Genomic DNA, 23,855 nt, shown 5'->3' with positions numbered 1-23,855 from the left:
ATATTTATGAACCAAAATTAAACTTCATCTTTCAGTCGGAAGTGAGAGAAAGGTTAGTGTTCAAGTTATACAGTATGTTAGGGTTAATTGTAAATGACTAAATAAAAAATAGAGGATGATAAAAATGGGTGTACCGAGAGTGTATAGAGTATGAGGCATCGTTACTCGACGACCAAAAGAAAAGAGAATGTGAGACAGGCGGACCGAACAAAACGAGTTAAGTAGAAAATAAAGCAATTATGAAAAGAAAATTTTTCTTCAAGTATCGTTAAATATTCTTATACGGATTCAGAAACAAAGTTACTTACGGTACGTCAAAATCTCACAACAAATAACACGATATCCATCAACTATTTGAATATAAAGGAGGTTTATTTGTATCGTTGTGGTACATTGTGCTAGTACTATATTTTGTTACACTGCATCTTTCAAGGAATTTTTCTTCATCAGGTAGATGATGAAGACGGTTATATGAAAACGACGATGACAAGGAAAACGACTGTTCTTTCACTCCATAGACAATTTGAGTACCAAACACCAACACAGCTCTTTCTAACAGCGTATATGAACTATACGATTTCACACTCGGAACTCCCCGTGTAAGTTTGAACGCTTCAGAAGTTTTTCGAAGGTTTTATTGATCTGAAGGTTCTCTAGAGCTTTATCTCAATTATATTTATTATGTCGAACAGCATCAGATTTAAATTTGGTCGGTCATTTACGCAATTTTTTTATCTCAAAAATTATATAAAATGTTAAAACAATGAAATTGGTTCAGTTTCTATATTCTAAATCAAATAATTAACGCTATGTCTTGGAGCCGTATCATCTTGAGTATGCACTCGTCGAGCAAGAATATTTTCAGCCACTATATTTATATGCATTATCATACGCATATTATTGTTATTATCAGTATTGTTATTATCATTATTATTAGTGTTATTATTAGTATTATAAGTAGTATTATCATTATTACAAATATTGACGGTTTTCTTATACCTTCTTTATAATAATATTTCTTCATTTCCAATGTTTGAAAATAAATCAGTGGAGAGGATGGATAAGTTCTCATGCCCATAGCTTTTAATATAGTCAACAATTGTCTTAAATTTCTTACAATACTTTAACACGACACGGGCAGGTCTGTTAATTTTCACTCAAAATTCAGTCAAGAATTCTATTCAACACACAATGAACCTCTCTACTAACAATGGCTTTGTCAGTGTGTTATACACAGCCACTTCAAACCATCTCAGTCTCTTCTAACAACAACCACAATGATATCAAATCAAATAAATGACGAGAATAGAAACAACAGGGCATTCGGGACATAATCTAGAGGACAAAATCGAACGAATTTTCCACTAATGATTTGAACAATCTTTAACTTACTTTGTGCTAAGACTTCACATCATAGGCTATAGCATTTGCTCGTATAGACTCTCTAGAACGCAACGACACTACCACAATACATTAGATTCAGTCGCAAGAAATTTCGTAGCAATTACTTGAAACCTCGTCAATTAAAGAATACCATGTTTAACAAGTTTGAGATGAAACTACTAAATTAATACTACACGTCTTTATTGAAAAGATTGTTATTTTGGGTGACAGACATAATTTCAGCTTGTATATACGTTGTGAATTAATCGAATCATTTTAATATCTGTTAAATATGTTCTGCTTGTGAGCGAATTGGAAGAGGTTTAATGAAAACGAAGGCCAACAAATATACAAGAAGGACAAACTTTATCTTTGACATAGTCGTATACGATTCAATATCTCGATTCATTTTTTTGTAACGTTTCTTTCACCTTTTCTTTCCAGTATTATATTATATATCTTTCAACTGTATACTCTACAGCACGGCTATACCTGCTTACAGAACAGTGGATACACGCCTTTAAAGCTAACATAATCATTTCTATTGTTATTATCATCATTATAGTAAACTTGCATTAGTAAAATTATATTCAGCGCAGTTCACTATAGAGTTTGCAACAACTATGAATAGAAGGTCGGGGTACAATATCGACATTATATGATTATGCTGTATAAATATTCTCACCAATTATTCTTGTATAGCATATGTTGGCTTTATACAATGGCATACATTAATTTCAATTTCTGTTATGGCATTGCATTGTTAGGTAAGACAAGTACAGAATATAACTGTTAAATATGAAAGATTCTGCGGGTATTTTTTTCCTCCATTTTATTTGCGAGAAATTTTGTGTATACCCACTCTAGTCTAAGTAATGGCAACGTGTGAAGGAAGAATAGAAATATACAAGCTTATATTATGTCACTCCAAATTATTTCATCTGTAATATTCGGCATACCTTCGACGCTGTCATTTAGCAAAAAATAAGTCAAAGTAAATATAAATTGGACAAAATTATAGCTTGAACGTTAATTAACACGTGCGAGGTCCACAGCAACACCCGTCTTGCAACAAGCAGTATTACGTATTTACAATGATGCAATCGTAAACAACAAAAAATAGTATAATTTTGAACAAAAATAGCAATATAATTTTGAACAAATCGTATCTGTACAGATCTTCGCTGGTACCGCTAGTGGAGGGAGAATCCATGATATCTCATTATGTTTCTAATTTCTTTTCTACCAACATAAAACTTAAAGGCCACACACCCTTTACTTTTCATTATCGTGACTCGGCTGTAAGAGTATTCAAAAATATTTATTACAAAAAACAATATTTTCAATCGAAATAAGAGTGTTTAGATTTTGCATAAATTTTCCCTTTTTTTCTCTCTAAAATATTAGAACGATTTAAGAAAAACAATGATCAGTTCGATGTTTTTTGTTTGTTAAAGCTTTTATAGAACGAAGGGTAAAAAGTAAACTATAATATTTGACCATAACTATGTTGATTATTGCATAATGACTTTGCGGATTTCCGTCACAGCCCACTTCTACCAAAAGTATTTACAAACTATTTTATACCTTATGGTAGAGGTCACTGTGCCTCAGCTAATCTTTAAAGCATTTTTTACCTGCTGAACTTACATTGCTAATTACTGAAAACACTCTTCACAAAACCCCATAATGCCTGTACCCGTTCTTACCGTGCATTCATCCATTTAACAACGGTTTGCACTATGCCATATCATATTTTAATCCACCGACTACCTACACAAAACTAATCCCCCTTCTAAACACTTTTTTATCCAGCATAGTTTCCTCCCGGATTAAGCAATCAAGCAAATGAAGAAAATTAAGATCCATCATCTAATGACCAAGCATATTGATGAAAACATACATACTTATTTGCTGCTGGACGGTTATTATTGTCACATAATCATTTCCAATGAAAATGCGAGAAAGATCGTTGCAATTCAATACTAAAAGCCATACAATTTGTATTGTATAATCATCAACGTAATAAATACTAACAACGATACATAACATCAAAACTCAATAAGATATTTCAAAATACTAGGTCTAGACAAAGAATGGCAAAGATAACTCATAACATAATCATCGCACCTTAAATCAGTTTGCACCGTATACAACAAGACAAAAATAATGCAAATTAATTCTATAAATAATCAATTATCGCTTTTGATTGAACAATGTGCACATCGCATAACTAGTCTGATGTCTCCTTTTATATACTTCTTTCTTTTCTCCACTCATTTCGAGTGATGCTATCCGTAAGAATGGCTTCTTAGTGCCCCACCAGGGCAGGGCCAATGATCATACTCCTTCTTGTTTGCGATCCCCTCCAAAAGTAGGCAAAGAAACGATTTTTTTTTTCGCGGCGCTTTTTAATCATATTGTCTGAAGAATAAAAAAGAATGGAAGAAAATGCACAATTGACATGAAAGATCGAGTCAGACCTGCACAAAAATGGAACGAGTGGTTCAAATTAGCTGTACCAGTTTTTGATAAAATAGATGAAATATTTCCTGCTTGTTTTAAAGTGATCACAACCAAAGGGTGAAGACAAATAGTTATTGAGTATACAGAGTTTGTGATATTTGAATATTAAGTACATCAAGCCTGCAGAATATGACATGTACATGTATATATAGATATGTTTTATCGCTGCATGTTTTCTTATACTTTAGGAAGAATTTGTTTACATCATAATTATATGGAACTTTTTTCCAATTTGTTTGTCATCGTAAGAATATAATCTTCCCAAAATCGTTTACAATCCTTATATAGATGCCTTCTTTCTTTCTTTCTTCACACACTAACCCTTGTAATGTTAAATCAGAATATAGTCCCTAGTCACGCGACGCACACGTTGTCAAATGATGGACTCGTTGAGAGCATTGATGTCGACATCTCGAGCGTCGATCACCCCATCGACATCCCGATCCCGACATTCCTTCACGTCGTCTGGTACTTGACGTCCATCGCTGCTCCCAGGGCCTTGGTAATCATCGTAATGATACCCATTGTGGTAGTTACTATTCCTCTCGTGCGTTGAATGATAGTTACCTCCTCTTTCCTGACTACTCGATCGATGGTAGTTCCCACCATCACCTCCACCACCAATATTTTTACCCCCTCCACCACCACCACCGCTACCACTGCCGGCACTACTACCAGCCCTTTCATGTCCCGAGCTATAGTTTCCTTCTCTTTCAAGAGACTGATTATTTCGAAGTCTCCCTTGCTGACGGTCGCTCGCTAGTCGCTTTCGTTCTTCCGTCGACTTGCTAAGCCTGCGGTGTACTTCCGGTTCACCACTGTACTTGTTGCCATGATTACTGCCGCGCGTGGCCGACTGCCCCCGTCGAGTAACGGCTTCGTAGTCAGCTTGAGGTATTTGTGGTGTGTTGGGAATGGATGCATAGTGGTCGTACTGCGAGTCTTCATGACTCAATGTTCTGTGTATCACTCTAGGAGTAGATCCTTCATTTCTACTGCTACTTCTACTTCTACTTCGTTTTTCTTCCAAGCCATGATTGTTACTAGAAGAAGCGTGGCCATTTCCACCACCACTTTTGCTCACTTTGCTCAAACTTCCATTGTTGGTACCGGTTTTGCCTGGTGTTTCTCCACGCTTCTTGTTGAGACTGCTTGTTATGACTTCGTCATCTTCTGTAAACACCTTGTTCGGCATGTTGGTAAACGCCATCTGTTGGCGTGATAATCTATGGAAGATGTGAAAACACCACGGGGATTAATTTCACATGCTTTTTACAATCTCAACTACCTGTTCGTTACTATAGAAAAAACTTTGAATTAATTTATCACAACACGTTAGTTTGTCACTCAAAATATCGAGAGATAAAGTCCCATACAGAATCTGTAAGCAGGATATTAGATCAAAATTTACGAAAAAAATCTTGTTATTAAAAGAAGAAACACCAAGATAAGACATAATATCAGTCCTGCAAAGTATTATTATTATTATTTTTTTTTTTTTACTATGAAAGAACTTTTAACCATCAACTCATTGTGACAACACTTTGTGAAGTTTTAGCAAGAAGACACAGTGTACCTTGGTCTATAATCATCTATACTCACTTGACTTTACTAGCCGAACCTAGCCAGGGTTTTCCCTTCTGCTTCGCCGCAGCATTTGTATAAGGGATATCTGGATGACGGGTTGAGAAGTGACGATCACGAACTATGGGTAAGCTGACTTCATAAAGCTCGTCTACGACCATGAAGCTTGTCTAAAAATAAATAAATAAACCATAAAAATAAGTTATAAACATATATTCTGATTGACACATGGACTCGTCTTACGAACCCGCAACATCCCATTAAAAGATTAAGCATACATCCAGTATTAAGAGGGCATGGACGCTTAAAGCATTATACGGGTCCTTCAAGTTTAGAGGCTTGTTCACACAAAACGCGGGAAACAATCAAGGTGTACCTCATTATGTGAACGAGCCTTTTTTTTTAAAGCTGTCTATGTATATAAGAACCCCTTTATAAGCCCACTGATGTTGTTTTTTTTTCTCCATAAACCTTATTGCATTAACTCTCATCTTACAGGAATGCCCTGTTTATCGACCTTGAACGTCCTTACATTGAGAAGGCGACAATCCTCCCAAATCCCCCTCCCAAGCTAATAACGCACATCTGTGATAGCCGTAAGAAGCCAGTCATCACGCCATTACATGGGAGAAGAGTGTAGCCTTGCTTTTAAATTACATTGCAAGCGCTGCATGCTTGCACGGACCATAACACCAAGAGCTCTAAAGGATTCCCCGTATTACAGGGGTATAAACCTAGTCATTCCCAATGACGTCGTAAAGTGTAATGTTGACGAAAGTGCAGCCAAAGAGTACGTAACATAAACATCATTAAAACTCTTTTTTAGACGTGCCTTGGATGCGATGCAAAATATATGTAATGTTTCAATTTAACACGGAATTCCATGACTATCGCAGAAGCGTTGCGAAATATACAATCAACTATTGTAAAGCAATACAATCTCCATGACGCCACAATATTGTTATTCGGGAAACACAATTCTCTTGTATTGTACATTAATACACTGGTGACAGGCAATCATTTCGTGTTCTTTTTTTTAATCCACAACGTACATGATAATAAGAATAATTGATTACATAATTATGAACACAATAACAGAAGCATAACATTGACTTGTAAATAGAAGTATAATATATCAGTAAAATATTTGAGGGATTTTCAGATTAAACAGATGCCGTAAGATGTGTTGATTTTAGGGTAAAAAACGAATGGGTATAGTGGTGAGCCAGGCTTCCACTACTTCAGGGCGTGACGACCATCCCTTCCTGACGCGCGCTGGCTCCAGCTGATAGCATCCATGCAGTATGGGCCCCTATATCCAGGGGGTTCGGACCCCCTACTCACTGCTTTTGCGATCACCCAACGTAAAAGGAAAGGTTATATTATTATTATCTGGAGGCCTTCCTGCTGCCTTTCTAGGACCACCTCAAATTAACTGTAACGGCTGGGGCCAGATAAAGCATTTTGTAATCAACCTTAACTGTTGTTGTTGCTGTTGTTTTTATTATTAGTAGTACATTCTTTAGTATTATTATTATTATTACCATTATTATTATCATTATTATCATCACCATTATTATTTATTCCTCAATGGGATAGGCCTATTAAACAAATGAGTAAGGACAAATAAAACACTTGCACAGGCAAGAAGATGTACCTTGACATTTAATTTACATACAGTTAAATCTTTATTACCGAGGCTTACCCAGAGGACAAAATAAAAGTTCCATCCTGCTAAAGGATAACAAGCTTCACATCCTTCTTGATGACTTCATGATACATTTTTAAAGGATCTTTTGGGGGCATGAGTAGATCGAATTGAAATGCCATTAAGCACTATCTTGTTTGTCTACCGCCACAATGTATGATGAATACAAAATTATGTCTTTTACAAGAATGCAACGTATGCGTTGTATAAGAGTGCGACGCAGTCTTAAATGTCAATACTGATGTTGATTTCAATAACCATTTCTCTATCCATTTCCGTATTAGACCCTGGCGTAATACTAATTACTGAAATTCCGTGATGATATAGAAATAGTCTTGCTTGTCACTTTGCATTGTGACAGCTTGAATGATGATGACCATTAGTCAGGATTGGACAAACGTAAAGAGACAGACATAATTACAAGAAGCCGGATCAGAATTATGATACAAGAAAACATTCATATTTCAGAATAAAAGGAGTAATAAATAGGTGAATTTTTATAGAGCATCTATACATACTACACATCAATTCAGTAAGTTGTTTTTCTCCTCCCCTTGCGTTTTATTTGTATAGTTATGCTAACAGCAGATGAAGCGAATTAAAACAGAATTTATGAAGTACATTAGCATCTAAATAACCGAATAAGTAAATGAATGAATAGATGGATAAAGTACAAACGTTTAAATAAATAAATAAGTAAAGAAAGAAATAAACAAGAGAAGAAAAGGGTAATGTGTGATAATACTGTGACGGTATGAAAAAACTTACTGAACATGAACTTAGAACATACTTATGTTTCTTACATCACGATTTCTGATGTGAATGACCAAATAATATAACAAGTGCTGACAGAAGTCAAACAATGTGATTACCTCAATATTCCTATCAACGATCCAGTTCATGTCAAAATCATCGTCGTCTTCGCCGAACGGGTTCATGAGGTTCTCCGCCACCTGGAGTAGGGAGGAAACGTCGAAATACCTTAAGCAAACGGACCCCAAACTGTCTGTCAGATGATAATTATTCTTTGAAAATGAATTATAAGACTGATATTTATAAAAGTACCATACCATATAGATTAATCTACAAATTTGAACATTTAATATTTCACAAGTAAAATATTACCACGTAAGCCTAACACGACTAGATACAAACACAAATCTGTACATGGGGCCGTGTCTCCTTCGATCTTTCTATATTCATACTCAACTTCTTTCTCTATAAGCCGTTCCTCTGCATACACAGGTTGTATTCTTTTATCACAGACTGACTGATTAATAGGTGTTACAGATGTAACAAACAAACTATTAAAAAAACAAAAAACACGTTTCGTTTGTGTCAAATTTTAGAAAATGGGACCTTAAGGCTCGTTTAGATAGATATATGACTCGGTAAACCGCCGCGGCCTTTGTTTACGTGTAAATGATTAATAGAATGACAACTGGGCGCAACAAAGATGTGTCATAAGGAACGAATATACTTTACGTCATCATTAAAACAAAAACCCGACATATTATCTGAACAAGGCTGATTCCTAACCTTTAACCATCCAACATAGAAGACGAATTCTAAGATGGTGAACCCTGGCACATAGACATCAATGGTATGCCCGTCGTATCCCATCAACGGGTCCAAATACTGGCGACCGAAAAGACAAGCTAGGAAGTAACTATATGTTGCTATTGTAACAACCTGTAGAAGAAAAAAAGAACTATTTATGGAAGCAAGTTATATCTGCTTATATGATAGATATTCAATACGACAAGATTGCAACTCAAATCGTATATAATTTGGAAATACATTGCAAAACTGTAACTTTGTGAGACTACGAGTCATTGTCGGCAACAAGGGAGATAGACGGGACTCCTCTTATTCCTTTTGATGTATCAACAAGTTTAAAACCTTCCTGTAATTTGTTCATGATAAATCCACTATTGATCGTTTCCGCCTTTCACAACACATAAAATTAGACAAATTAAAATACTGAATGAATGGGAATACACATTATATCTACAACAGAGGAGTATCTAACATACAGTGAAGCCTCTCCTCTTATTCCTTTTGATGTATCAACAAGTTTAAAACCTTCCTGTAATTTGTTCATGATAAATCCACTATTGATCGTTTCCGCCTTTCACAACACATAAAATTAGACAAATTAAAATACTGAATGAATGGGAATACACATTATATCTACAACAGAGGAGTATCTAACATACAGTGAAGCCAGCGTACCCGCCCCCACCCCCACCCCTCCCCCCTCACCACCATGCCGAATCAGGCATATTGAGAAAAAAAAACTAACAATTTGGAATGAGTTTACTACGCATGTTGCTGCCCATAATTATGCACACTACCACCCCCCCCCCCTTCCCCGGATCTCAGCGGAGTAAGTTCATGATTTTAAACGAATTTGTTAAGATTCCATGCATATTACTTTTTGAAAAAATCTTGTCTTTGTGGAGAAAAATATCAAGCATCAGTTGATTGCACTTTGTAAACAACAACAACATATAACATATTAAGGAATATTGCAATACGTCATGCGTATTACATAAACAATCTTTATTCACGCCTCAGAGTAATATATTTTCCATCATCCAGTAATTCGCTTTTATAAAATAAGATATTAGATTTTCTCAATTTAGAAACGTGTCTATTTATCTCTGCATGAAACTGGGTCTGTTGATGCAAAACACCCATTACATTGATACACTTTAAGCTTCGGAGCATCAAAACGTAGAAAAAAATGTTGCCATAGCAATGAATTGCAATATTTTCATATTACGTAGATTGCATTATTGGCAACGGAGATGGAAATGACAGTATTCCACACAACTCATTTGTATAATCTCAAAACGTATCGCATCACAAATAGAAAGAAGAATCTAAATAAAGACGGACGATGTTTCTTTTTATCTACTGTACTATATTGTACTGTATTCATCTTGTACTAAACAAGATACAAATATAGGTAATGTAAAGTGTTGGTTGGCCTTTTATTTATGACGGAATCAATTCATTTTCTAAAAGTCAGCCTTACGATTACATGTGCTTCCTTGTAAATCTTTTGTTTATGTTACATATTGTAACGTTCTGTTTTGATTAGTTATTTCCTTTCTGTTCTATGTGTCTGTGCATGGTGCGCAGTCTGAATGGATTTGAATAACATTAGTAATGTCGTCGTGGCCTTCAGAACACAAATTCACAAGTAATACATTCTAATCACAGGGTGGAAGCGTTTTCTGCAGTCTATTCAGGACTTCAAAATGACCATTATGCCCTAGCGATTGGTATATATATGAAAGTAGTATTCAGTTTAGTAATTGGGAAAAAAACCTTCACCCATGTTTGGTTTGAGTAGAAAAGAAAAACAGAGTAAGATATTTATGTAAGTCCTCGATAATAATAAAGAATGCTGATAAGAACATCATAGTTTTATCATTATGAAACATATTTTGCATTCAATTGTATAGGACGAAATTATGGATAAAGAGAAATATATATAACTTGCATACCTGAGTATAAACTAGTGGGACTACAATCCAGTCGTAACCATAGAGCTCGAAACATTTATTCTGGAAGTTGTTCAGCTCCTGCAAAAAAAGAACAGAAATATAAAATGCAGGAAGGAATTAACAGTGACATGCAGTGAACAGTTTTTATAGCGAGAAAGCTTCTAAATAAAAAGTGGATGATTCAGGTATGAGTCACATTCATGTTTCTCAGATGAGCATTAAGATCATCCAGGCTCACATCCAGGGGCTCATGACCAATAATGTTTTAAGCATTCTCTTTGTGAAGAAGAGATACGGCGTCGATAATGGTGGAATGAAATACGCTTGGGGATGAAGTGCGTTTTATCAATGAAATGTGTCACGTATCTGAATGAATCAGGTATCTGGATGGAGAATTATAATGACGTTCTCAATTTCAAGGATCTTCCGCTTGGCAGGGTGACTAATCAGCACCAGTTTGTAAGAGAATATCCTATTGAAACGTGACAAAGACACTAAATTTGGAACCAGATGGAAATGAAAAAAAGGCAAAATTTAGTAATAAATGCTCACTTGAACAATCTTCTTAAAAAAAGTGGTTTACTCTGTACAGGTATATATCTCTTTCCTTTCTTCTTTATCACCTTCTTCATAATCGTCTTCTCTTTTCTTTATCAGTTTCAAATTTCTCCTCACACATTTTGCCTTCTTTCTCTCTCTCTCTCTCTCCCCTCTCTCATCCTCCTGATACTACCCTCTTCGTCCCTTCTCCTCTCTTCTTTCTATAAATCTTCATCTTCCTCATGCTCTTTCTCTCGATTCTTATTTTATCATCTGTCTTTATCTAAGACCCTTCTCGTCTTCTCAATTGCACCGTTTGTCATATTCCAATTTGGACGTGACCCACTTTCGTTCCATTCTCCATCAACGTCTAATCAAATGAATACAAATAGGGTACAGATTCAGATTTCAAAAGCGTCAAATGCCTACAAGAGAAAATAGGAACGGGTGATAAATCAAGACGTGTGGCAAGTATGCTTTGGAAAACTTGGAGTGGTTACAAATACCTTGCTATAAGAACAGATCACAGAGACTGTGAAATTGTTAGAGCAATACAGCTTTCAAATGGGATGTAGTGTTTATATTTTTTTACCGGCTTTTAAGTGTAACAAAATAATGTGCATACAAAATAATATAAGCCTTTTTGGCGGTTTTGCATAATAAAAGAAAAACCGCTGCATTTGGAACTTTGTATCATTTTCATTTTTTAAGGTGTCGAAACCAAGGGCGGGGTCTAGGATTTTGTGAAAAGAATTGAAAATTCTGAAACACACACAATTTTTTTTTTTTCAGGTATACTTTAGCTCTAACATTATTTTGATGGGATAAAGACATACCTAAAGGTATGCATGATGTTCATTGGAGGTCTCTGGCCGTTTGTACCCTATAATTCAGTATCGTAATAATAACACACATGGCTGTCTCTCGTATGTGCAACATTGGTAGTGATATAGAGTCTTACAAAATCAGTCGACGAATTTTGTCTACATGACGAAATATTTTTTCTGATGTCACAACATTGAGAAAATATTCTTGTACCTATCATGTTTATGGATTCTGAAAGAAAGGCAAAGAGTAAAGCAACAGCAACAAATACCTTATTCCCCATTGATCTATTTTTGAGGTTACGAAGAAAAATAAGGTTGTGCAAAAAATACATTTCTGATACCAAATCAGCCAGGGGTTACTGCATGCATGCGATCCAACATGAAATATGCTACCACGTAAGAGGCGCCTCCAGTGAAATAATGGTGGGGCAGAGTTTGGAATGTGCCCATGTTGATCCCGAACGTGCCCCTGATGGCAACACGCTCATCTATTTCATGTCCCCTAATAGCGAGCATCGCCCTTCGCCTAATTGCATCTCTGCTGTCGATATTTGAACCGAATCGAACCAATTACAGATGCGATAGAAAATATTCTTGCCCTAGGTGCTCCTTGGTTGGTATCACGGGTGACGGGAATGGGTGCAAGAGGGTGAGATAAATTAATGAGAGATATGAAAGAAGACAGTGATGCGGGAATAAAGGGCAGTAAAGATGCAACGGGAGAGGAAACGGTGAAAGAGTGAAGAAGAAGGAAAGAGGGGGCAGACAACGAAGGGGAGTGACAGATTCGAGAGGGAATCATAGGAAAGGGAAAGAAGATGATAATGGAAAATCTGACAAATTACTTATTGATCGGTAGGTATAAATTAGAAATAGCTATCCAGGAGACCTCCGAAGATATTTTAATCAGCATTATGAAATTTGAACAAAGAGAAACATAATAAAATACAAATTAAATAAAAACAAATGAAATCGGGAAGTAACATGCAAGAGACAGCCGAAACTGTATAAGCTCTATACAGATGCTGAGATAAGGAGACTATGAGACATAGACAGGACTGCATACGGATAGAGTACATTATAAATGTAAGAAATCGTTGGCAAAGAAAGCAGTCCCAAGCGAGAGGGGCGCGCGGTGGAGGGAAATGACGCTCAAAGTCAGACAAAAAGCGTGGGTCAGATTTCGGGAAATAAGATTAGGAGCAGGGAATCTCATTTGCACGGTGGGCGAGATGATTTCCATCGGCTATTCACTGCCCACGTATGATCAATGACAGAGCAAATGGTGAAAGGGGAAAGACAGAGGAAAGGAGAGAAGAGGATGGGGTGGGAGAGAAGGAGAATCATCCATCTTACCCTCTCTCACACCAATGGTGTATGGGTGGAGAAGGACACAGAAGGGAAAACAAATAAGAACAAATTTAGAACGGCGTCTCAAATGTTGACAATTTTACCACGTATTTCATGTATAATTGATTTTATGATTATTTTTTGCAGTTTGATAAATATTTATTTCATTTTTCAAGATTAAGAAATACCCAGAAGAAAAGCTTTCAACTCATAGCATGTCCCATAACGTGCGTTTGAATGAATGAATGAATGAATGAATGAAAATTTCGGCATCCGTAAACATTACATTTGCGGTTTAAAACCTTTTAAAATTATGATCACTTATGAGCACTTCAAAGCGTGCGAAAAAGGTAAAAAAAAGTCATCTATTGCGTTCAATATTGTAACCGTAAATAGTGTTCAGTATACACGTATCGTAACATCTTCATGCTAGTTAAGTTATCTTCCTAGTGTCCATTCTACATAGAGCTCTTTTCCTCATTATTTGGAAACTCCGTAAAATATATCGATTAAACAGTGTTACCGAATGTATAAGATATACGGGAAAATATAGGACGCCATTCTACATGCATGTGTCATAATACATTGATAATAGTTTGTCTTCGGGGAAAATCTTTACAGTCAAGGAGCTCAACATGGAGCCCGGAAATTAACTCTTAACATCTTCCAGCCTCCGGTTAAACGTTGCATCCATTTAGAGAGATTTGTTGAGCCTCGCATCCCTTGACAGAACATGATTTATCATCCAAACTCTGGTCTCATTTACCGTATAGTATGAAGTTTTATTGTTTGTTTTTATTTTCCACATGAAACATAAAAATACTTGCATTTTACCCGCCCCCCACTCAGTGTTATTTAGGGTACGCATATGCGTGTTCCAAGCGACCCCCCCCCCCCCTTTCAGCAAAAGTCCGGTGTGTAAAGTCAATACGGTCGACCTTTTTCTTTTGTTATACGAGCCTTTTTCAGCACCCCCCCCCCCCATTTTCAGCAAAAGTCCGGTGTGTAAAGTCAATACCGGTCGACCTTTTTCTTTTGTTACGGACATTTTGGTAACACGCATGGGGTCCGTCCGTTCTCGGAGTGGGGGGGGGGGGGGGGGGGGGGGGGGGGGGCGGGGCATTTTATACGCAGAACATTTTTATATACAAAGGAGGAATTGAAAACAGCTGGATAGCTCAGGGGCATTGATATCTGTATAAAACCTTTAAAAACCTGTTAAAAAAACTTGCGGCGACAAGAGCTATGTGTTTATTGATATTATCATATGCTTTTGACACAGCAGTATTTAACATTGCTCGTTTAGAATCTTTCTTTGTATATTTCTTGAATCATTTAAGTTGGATTTTATTCCTCTTATTCTCTAATTTTTCACATTAAACGACATTAATTTGATGAAACACCATTTAAAAAGGGGGAGGGCTGGAAGAGAAATAAGAGAGGATGGGTGACTCTTTCACAGTCTCCAAAAACTGTATACATGCAGGCTCACACACAGCCACGCTCACTCACACAATCTTGTAAAATTTTAAAAATAGGAAAGGAAAGGAGCTAACGACAATAACGCCCTTTTCTACGATTAACATACGTATGTACAGTATTTTGACTGACGCCATCGTATCCTTATGGTTACTCCACTGCTGGTATGGTCATTTGATTGGCTTCTTTCCACCAGAAGGCTCTAGAGAATAAGATGCCTGTGGCCAATCTTGATTAAAGCATATAACAGGCGACGAGTGACGTATACCCCTCTCTCATGTAACACGTGTTTGATACCAGAGGACTACCTCTTCTTACATATGCTATATTTGACATTTGGGGTGAGATTTAAAATACGAAATATGGAGACAGTGGTGTGTTTCAACCTTGCGTTCTCGTATGGAATATGAATTCAAAGCCATGTAATCTGAGTGACATGAAATGCAATATTGGGAGATACAAAGATAACATGATTACCATACTCAAGAATGTCTCGATACATTCGATGTTATTCATAAATAAAACATTTTGAATACAAAAATACACAAAGTAACGTGTGAGACTCGCTTGCCTTCAGCAAAATGATTTGAAGAGTATTAGTATGCATGCCGGCAGTGTGTGAAATAAGGCAAATAATTATGAAAAAGACCAGTTTCAGAGAAGATCAATTTCTCTTTTGTAAGAACTTATGTATTTTTTTTTTTTTACTAATTCAAGAGATCGATGAAAACGGTTCAATAACGGGCAAGTGAGATATAATTCATGCAAAATAATAACAATGTGACTTTTAACAGAAAAGAAAAGAGATATGAGAGAAAGAGAAGAGGAATAGCGCATGCTAATCACAGAAAACTAAAGAAAACAACATACGACGCGATGAGAGATCAACAGCGGAATGAATAACAAAAACCTATAAAAACAATTGGATTAAGATACCAACGTAGCAAATAAAGGAAAGTTTAAGGAATATAAAGAAAAAAGAAAAATATCGGACAGCACTGATAGAAAGCCCACTAGACTACGAGCTTATACAGTAAGACTTCTGTAGGTCATTCATATTCCTTTGACCATCTTACGGAAATGGAGAACATCTAAGAAGAGGAAGATGTATTTGGCTTGTTATGATTGGCGGAAATTACAGACGACGAGTGACTTCTTTAAGTACAGATGATTTGCGTGGTCAGATGACTGAGTGGAAAGGGGTATCACTGGTTTCTCTTTGAAAGCTTGCCAATCCAATCGATCTTCCGTCATTAGTAAGGTCCATTAAAGTGCTATGGCAAATAACGGGATTGATTCATCATGCACCTTGCAACTTATTCCTAAAATGCCTAGATTGTCCTCAGCTCTATAGAATTAAGCGAAGGAGGTAATGCGAAGAGATGACGACCCGCCCCATTAACCCAAGTGTGCTTAGCCTACATAGAGCGAGAGTTTATACAGCTCACACAAACATTAAAAGCATTCTCGAATCCGTGGATGAGGCGATTTGGCGCTAACAGAACTGTCAGAGTAAAGCTTCCTAACACACGTTGAAAATTATATGTAACTTGGGAGCTAATCAGGGGCTTTAATATGTCAAGTTATATTCCACGTAGTGTCCTGAATATAATTATGCTTGCTGTGCAGGGGTATTCATTATTAACATAACATCATTCTATACTCGATGAACAAAACATCGCCATTGCCACAGAGCTTGGATTTTTACAAAAAGTAAGTCCTGAATGTATGAGAAAACACAAGTATATTGATTTCAACACATTAGCTTGACCACAAAATACTCCACAGAACAATTGTAGATCACATAACAAATCTTGTAGACCCATTATTAACTTTCACGTATACTTTCTTTGTTAGATGTGAACTTATTATGTTTTAGTTGCAAAGGAACGTAGAATAAATTGTGTCAACATTGCAATCCACGACGAAAATGTATAAGTTTATAAATATAGACTTAGGCCACCCTCGCACAGATATAGAAAAAGAGAAAGAGAGAGAGGGTGAGAGAAGGAGTAAGAGAGAGAGAGAGAGAGAGAGAGAGAGAGGCGCGAAGAGGGGGAAATAGAGGGACGAGATACAGACTGATAGAACGGAAAGAAGGGGGTAATGGTCTAGAAAACGAGAGGCAGAGAATAAGGGAGATTAAAGAGAGGAAATGAACAGTCATGGGCAAAGCGGCACATAGGAGATGTGGATGCAGAGAGAGAGAGAGAGAGAGAGAGAGAGAGAGAGAGAGAGAGATGCAGGGAAGATATCGTAAAGAGAAAGACAGAGACAAGCCCAATATACTTTTCCTCATTCTAGTTTGTGTGTTAGGGCTACTTAAATATGGATGAACTCACATTTAAACAATTAAATCACCACTTTGACAATGCTAACATCTTAATCTGTTCGTATTCTTTCATGATTTAACGTAACCAGATAAAAAAAAAAAAAAAAAAAAAGGGAAGCCTAACTTCTGGTTTCATTTTGTATGTGTGACTGTGGAGGGATATATAATTCCTCAATAATACTCCTATATTTTCATAATATCACTAATTTGACAGGCATAGTTGTCAATTACTAGTTTTCTGTGATGACTGATATGTAAACAAACGAATAATATAATCAGTACCACCAGTGATTTTTCAGCCCTACTTTCGTCAACTATCATCAGTATTCTTCTCCTTCCTCTCTCGCCATTATCATTCACTCTCATTAATATCATCCTCATCACATTGTCATTATGTTTCGTTCCATATTTATCAATATCATCCCCATTACTATCATCACTACCACCAACAACATCATCATGAACAACACTACCATCACCATCACCATGAACAACACTACCAACAACGATTTTACCACCAGCACCAACAGCACCACATCATCATCACCCATATTACCATCATCATCACCCCCACTAGCAACACCATCAACACACAATCACCACCAACATCTTCACAACTATCACCACACCATCACCATCACCACCACTGACCCCAACATGACCACTGCCATCACTACCATCAACCTGTCACAACCACCCCCATCACCACCATCACCACCACCACCACCACCACCACCACCACCACCACCACCACCACCACCCTCACCACCACCACCACCACCACCACCACCACCACCACCACCACCACCACCACCACTACCTGACACGGATACCGTTCATACTTACGTCTACGACTGTTTTCATGGCCGGGTCACTGATAATACGGGCTTGTTTGCGACACATTCTGCATAGATTGACAAACCAAGCACAAGGTACCCAGTATTTAGGATTCTCTGTGCCTAGGTTCTTAAATATATCCTTCTCATCATCAGTCATTAAACCTAAAGAAAAGAAATCATACGAGCAGTTTTTGAAGACACATGACAAAATTAAATTCAATTACCTTCATCAGAACAGACTGCAAAAAAATACCAGTATCTTTATAAAGAAAACTTTTTTTAGTATGAGTCATTGTTAGGTGGTAAGTAATTTAAAAAACGAGCAAATATTATTCATTGTCAAGGGGAAGATAGATTAAGCTTACATAATGTGAATTCTAAACTTATTGATACTGTCTTCTATGTGAATCCTTCATATATTAATTATTAATTGATACCTGTTTGTGAATATGACATCCATAAAGGACTATCGTCAGACTGATCAATCATTCTCATTTCTTTTATCATTTATCATTCTAACAAATCACTCAGTTACACATAAAGAATTGGACACGGTGAGGTAAATGATATACTAGTAGTACATGCATTGTCCTTGACATAATGCCCCACTGGGGAGTAACAAATAATAAAACCAGCTTACACAAAAAACGGCATGTCATTCAAAGCGGAATGTGTTATAGAACGGATATTTGGACGAGAATATTTTCACAAAGAGAATGTTTAATTTCTCTGAAACGAACCTGAAATTACTATTGAGCATGGAGTATGAAAGAATATTATTCCTGAAAATGCCTGCTCAATGGAAAGCAAATACGCCATAAATTATTGAGGTCTGTATGCGTTGCCGGAAGGTGAAGGTGATGTGAATGTATGTGAGGATACCCTAGGGTGCACGTAGCATGTGATTTATGATACAAGCTCAAGATACATGAACATATTTCTTCTTGTTGTATATTCAAACTCCCTTGGAAGATATTTCAGTTTTCATAGTGCCTATAATAGTATATGTGCCCGATGAAAGCAGACTGATGGTTTAAAAGAGGGGGGGGGGGGGTGGAGATATATTTTTGATATGTAATTGACACGTAGACATATTTTCATCTCACGACTTACTCTAAAATTCTTATCCCTATTAGACATGTTTTATTAAATACTAACAATATTTAAGGTCATTAGAAATTTCTTTCTTTATCATAATAATTTGATTTCGATCACCATCACAATATACCAATCCAAATTCCGAATATTATTGGAGGTATTTCATCCCTCCTCCTTATGACGTCATACCTGCCTCTACAAGATGCGCAAGAGTTGGGAACCTTTTCTTAACCCTCTTGCTCCCAGACCTGTATACCAGTATAGCTGCTAGGTTGACATAACGAGCTAATGTTCTCCTTATTATCTTCCCATCCTCGTCGTTCCCAAGTACATGAGCGGAGACATTATACACCACCCGGTCTGGCCAGGGTATCGATTTGAATTGCATCCACCATCTGGGTTTAGGAGAGAAAGAAAAAAAAACATCATGAGTTGTGGCTCTAATAATTTCTTTATTTTAAAGAAAAGTATAAATAGCATTACACGAATTTGCACAAGCACAATATTACAAGCACAATATTACAAGCACAAACATAGCCAGGTCCATGAACCTATTCGGGTTCAAGGCAGGTTTGTACAATGAATCATAGAAAATAAAATACAAATACAAAGATGAAATGATGGAATTTAAATAAAAGTGACTAAGGAGAGAACTATCGTAACATTAGCATGTAAGATTAATAATCTCATTAAATGGCATATTTATAATAACGAGAATCTTCTTTCGTCATTTCTGGCATGTCTATTGATATATTTCACTTGTAGTCATTGGTATTTTTTAGTATTTAATGGATCTATATTTTGATTCCGCAAACTCAAAGGTTTGGTTAGATTTTGTTCAGTGATGCTGCTGCAGCTATGTGACCCCAGTGTATATCATCTAGTTGACATGCACATGCCAAATAGTGTTGACAGTTGGTATTCATCCTACACTGGCATCATCTGACTTAGATAAACAACGAAACTTCAAATAAGTTGTTTTGAACTTTATTCCTACTTATACCATCCAAGAGTAGATCATTTTTAAGCATTGACCATACACTTAGTCCCATCAACTGTCTTTGATGGCGTTCAGTTTAGTCGTCTACCGAAGTAACAAAGTAATGGGCCTCCATATGACATGAGACAACATCTCATAATGACGTAAAGACGACGAGTGAAATGGTTGTTCAAGTTTTCTACCACACATTGAGAGGTCAGAGCCGTCGTCTGAAAAGCTTCTCCTGCTGTTAGGGAGAATGTGAAATGTAAATACCCTGGTCCATCATACGGGTCCCATCTTCATTTGAGGCGTGATGGCTACATCGTCTGAAGGCACGGAATTGTTTCACTTAAAGATAAAGTTGATTTCTGGTCATGCGATTGCATTGTGAAAGAGACTGCCTGGAAGCACCTGGGAGAGATTGATATTGTGACACAAAGTATTGGTGTATACTGTGAGGTCTTGGTATTATCAAAATGATGAGAAATCGATCTTCTTGCTGACAGTAATTATGCGCTGTATACAGGAATGTGTATATGGGGCTTCACAAACGTATGGCATGAAAGTTGCGTCCAAACATTAAATTAAGCTATTACCTGTCATATTCCGAATATATTAGAAACCAAACATTAAATTAAGCTATTACCTGTCATATTCCGAATATATTAGAACATTTGAAGAGTCATCCCTTTCAGAGAAAAAATTTCTATGATGTTCTTCCACACTTACAACAAAAATTGAAAAAGCTCAAAAAATACTTTTTATTTTCACCAGAACTCAATTTTCTCGTTGAAAGTGAGGCATTTAGAGAGAGATCCAATAATAACTGATGGTGACCGACAGAGCTGACTCCTATCTATAATAAATCATTTTTAAATAACCATGTTTCCCTTTTTTATGAAACGAATCGTTTATACTTATGTGATGAAGAGTAAATGCGTGGTAGTTGTGCAGAGCGGTACCATGAAAGAAAGGGAACAAATCAATACCGGTAATACAGCAACTTCTCCGAATGTTGATTGTGCTAAGGGAGCAGCTTTCACAATGAACCCAAATTATCAAACGTGTCACCTTACAACAAAATAAACATTATGGTTCTACGTTGCCATCACATGGTGAACAAAATCATGTTCACTAAACAACAGATGCACAGCCCTGGTTTCACAAAAGGATGTAAATGCCATCTAAAACCTGTCCAAAGGTAATGTGAAAACAGAGGAAAATACGAGACTTTGTGGACAACAGACGCATTCACTAAATAGGACACGTTCGGATTTGGCAATGAAAGACGACATTAAGTGTTCAGGAATCATATTTGTATTTTTGATATGTGAAAATGTGATTTTTTTTGTTGTTGTTGTAATTTTGAAGTTGTTTCCTTCTATTAGAATAGAAAATTAGGACAGAGTACGTGAGGAATTTTGTTCGCGTAGGCGTGAGTGTTAATACTCCAGTAATGCAGCTGGATATGACGGTTGACTCAGTTTCTAACTCGTTGACACATTGTTAGACAACACAATATGGAGGCAAAACGCATAGCCTGACTACAGAAATTGAATAATGATATAAAACGATGGGAGAGAGGAAAGAAAGGTTAAAAGAAGGTAGAAGGAAATAGATGAATTAGAGTTAAATGAATTCGGAAAAAGAGCAGACTTCCGTATTTAAACTGGCAAGGGAGATTGAGAATGCCATGCATGCAGGGAGTAAATAACTTGCGGTGAATGAAGATGCCAATACACATTTCGTGATCCCTCATCCCTAAGAGTGATATGCATATTTGTCAGAAACAATACAGAATCAATAATAGATTCTTTTTTAAAGAATAAACAAAGTATACAATATAATAATTTCAGTTTCGATTTATGTGTTGTTATTTGAAACATATTCGAACTTGGATGGTTGTATGAATGGCGTCTATTAATTCAAACAAACACTGTCTAGAAAACTGGTATTCAAAGTTATGTCAAGTCTACTTAGAAATGAAACTTACCTATCAAAGACAACGGTAACATAGAAACCCAGCACGAAACTTATAGGGAACACTTTGGTGTAGTCGTAAGCGTAAATGGCCAGCTTCTCGAAGCCTATTTTGACATCGTCCGATCCAACGAGCGCGAACCGGTAGATGAGGCTGACGACCGTGTAGAAGAGAATAAAGACAATCATCTCACGCCAGAGGAGTTTGTAGACACTGGCCCGCCATCTTAGAAGTAGGCCTGCAAGTCCACCGAGCTTTATCTGCAAATAGAGTAGGATAGTAGCATCACCAATATAGTTTAAGTAACAATAAGAGTAATTCTTAGATTAACATTAATGTTCAGGTGAGGAACAAAAGTATGTAGATGTTTTTAGCCAGGGGCTCATCTAGCATGGGATGGAGACAGTGTACACCTTCGATTTTCAGTGTGTCTACTACTGTCAGTACGGATGGCCGTCCAGAAACATCGCCCACCATGTTTGTCAATTTTAGACAACGTTCTTGCTAGTGATGGTGGTGGTGGTGATAATATGGTTTGTGCTGGTGCTGCTGCATGTCACCATGGAGCATGTTAACGGTTGTGATGTTGAGGATGATGGTGGTACTTGTGCTGGTACAGGTACAGGCCCTGGTGCTGTATACATCTACTGATGATGCTGTTTGGTGTTGGCGGCCGTTGTGGAGATAGTAATCTTGCTGCTGCTACTGGTTTGCTGGTTATTTTAAATAATTGATTTCGGTAATAATAAATGATCTCGATCATGTGCGGGTAATAGAAACGTGGTAATTGGGCGTGCTTTGGATCTTTAAGAAATTCAAATTTCACCTCTTTCGATAATTAACGTGCATTTACCACTCCAACTAATTTTAACAACGACCCCTCGAATTAATAACTTGATAATTACTTATATTAATCTATAAATATATATTTTCCTCATTAAATTTATGAGTACATGAGCCAACAGTCTTATCACATAAAATCTACTCACAATATCCGCTGGACATGCTCTTATATCCATGACAAGCTACATAGCAATTTATTTTGTTTACCTACCTGATCCATACATCAAGATGGCACGAGATAGCCGAGTTTGTTTTACTATCACCACTAGAGAGTAATTGAGATCCCTGTATATTGCTCAGGAAACGACATTACACAATGACGTCATGGTAAGGAAGACTATGAAAGCTATATTTCACCCTCAATCCAACTGCGACACCCTTACAAGGAACCCCCTAAGGCGAGAAACTGTTAGCAGTGGAAAACTAGTGCATCGAATTGACGAGTATAACAAAAACAGTATTTTTCGGTGTTAGTCGTTCATTAAACATGATACCTATTCATTCTATAATAACACGTGGGTTGTTCCATCTTATAATTAGACAGAAACGCCAAAAATAACTTACATACTTGCGTGTTGACCTGAATTTTAGAAGATACTAAAATATAACATTTCATTGTGGGCGTTTTAAAAATAAATCTTGCAGTGTGAAACAGTGTGACCATACTTATTTTCAATTTTTATCTATATGTTTTCTTTGTTATATCCATGCAGAACTGAGAAGGATTATCAGAGTATAATGTAAATGGATATATTATCTTCTTTCTACTTTAGAGAAAGATATAGGTACCCCAATCAGACTTCCTCTGTTAAGAAAACAAAATATTTACGATAATACATCGTAAAATTTGTTAGAAACTTCTTTC

The 23,855-nt window shown here is 36.7% G+C and overlaps 1 protein-coding gene across 1 annotated transcript; it reads right to left on the bottom strand.

The window, feature by feature from the left end:
* Positions 1-3,229: 3,229 nt before the first annotated feature.
* Positions 3,230-22,473, bottom strand: LOC580880 (bestrophin-2; the record flags this gene model as incomplete). The annotated part of the gene is made up of 8 exons (XM_030999224.1): positions 3,230-5,135; positions 5,512-5,663; positions 8,074-8,154; positions 8,741-8,893; positions 10,720-10,797; positions 18,094-18,248; positions 19,374-19,579; positions 22,160-22,473. Coding segments are annotated over 8 exons (1,992 nt in total), but the record flags the coding sequence as incomplete, so codon positions are not given.
* Between the last annotated feature and the right edge of the window lie 1,382 nt (positions 22,474-23,855).

This window comes from Strongylocentrotus purpuratus, unplaced genomic scaffold (assembly GCF_000002235.5).
Source record: "Strongylocentrotus purpuratus isolate Spur 01 unplaced genomic scaffold, Spur_5.0 spur5_scaffold_5, whole genome shotgun sequence".
In the NCBI taxonomy this organism is placed as follows: domain Eukaryota; kingdom Metazoa; phylum Echinodermata; class Echinoidea; order Camarodonta; family Strongylocentrotidae; genus Strongylocentrotus; species Strongylocentrotus purpuratus.
This window is presented reverse-complemented; position numbering and strand designations above follow the sequence as displayed.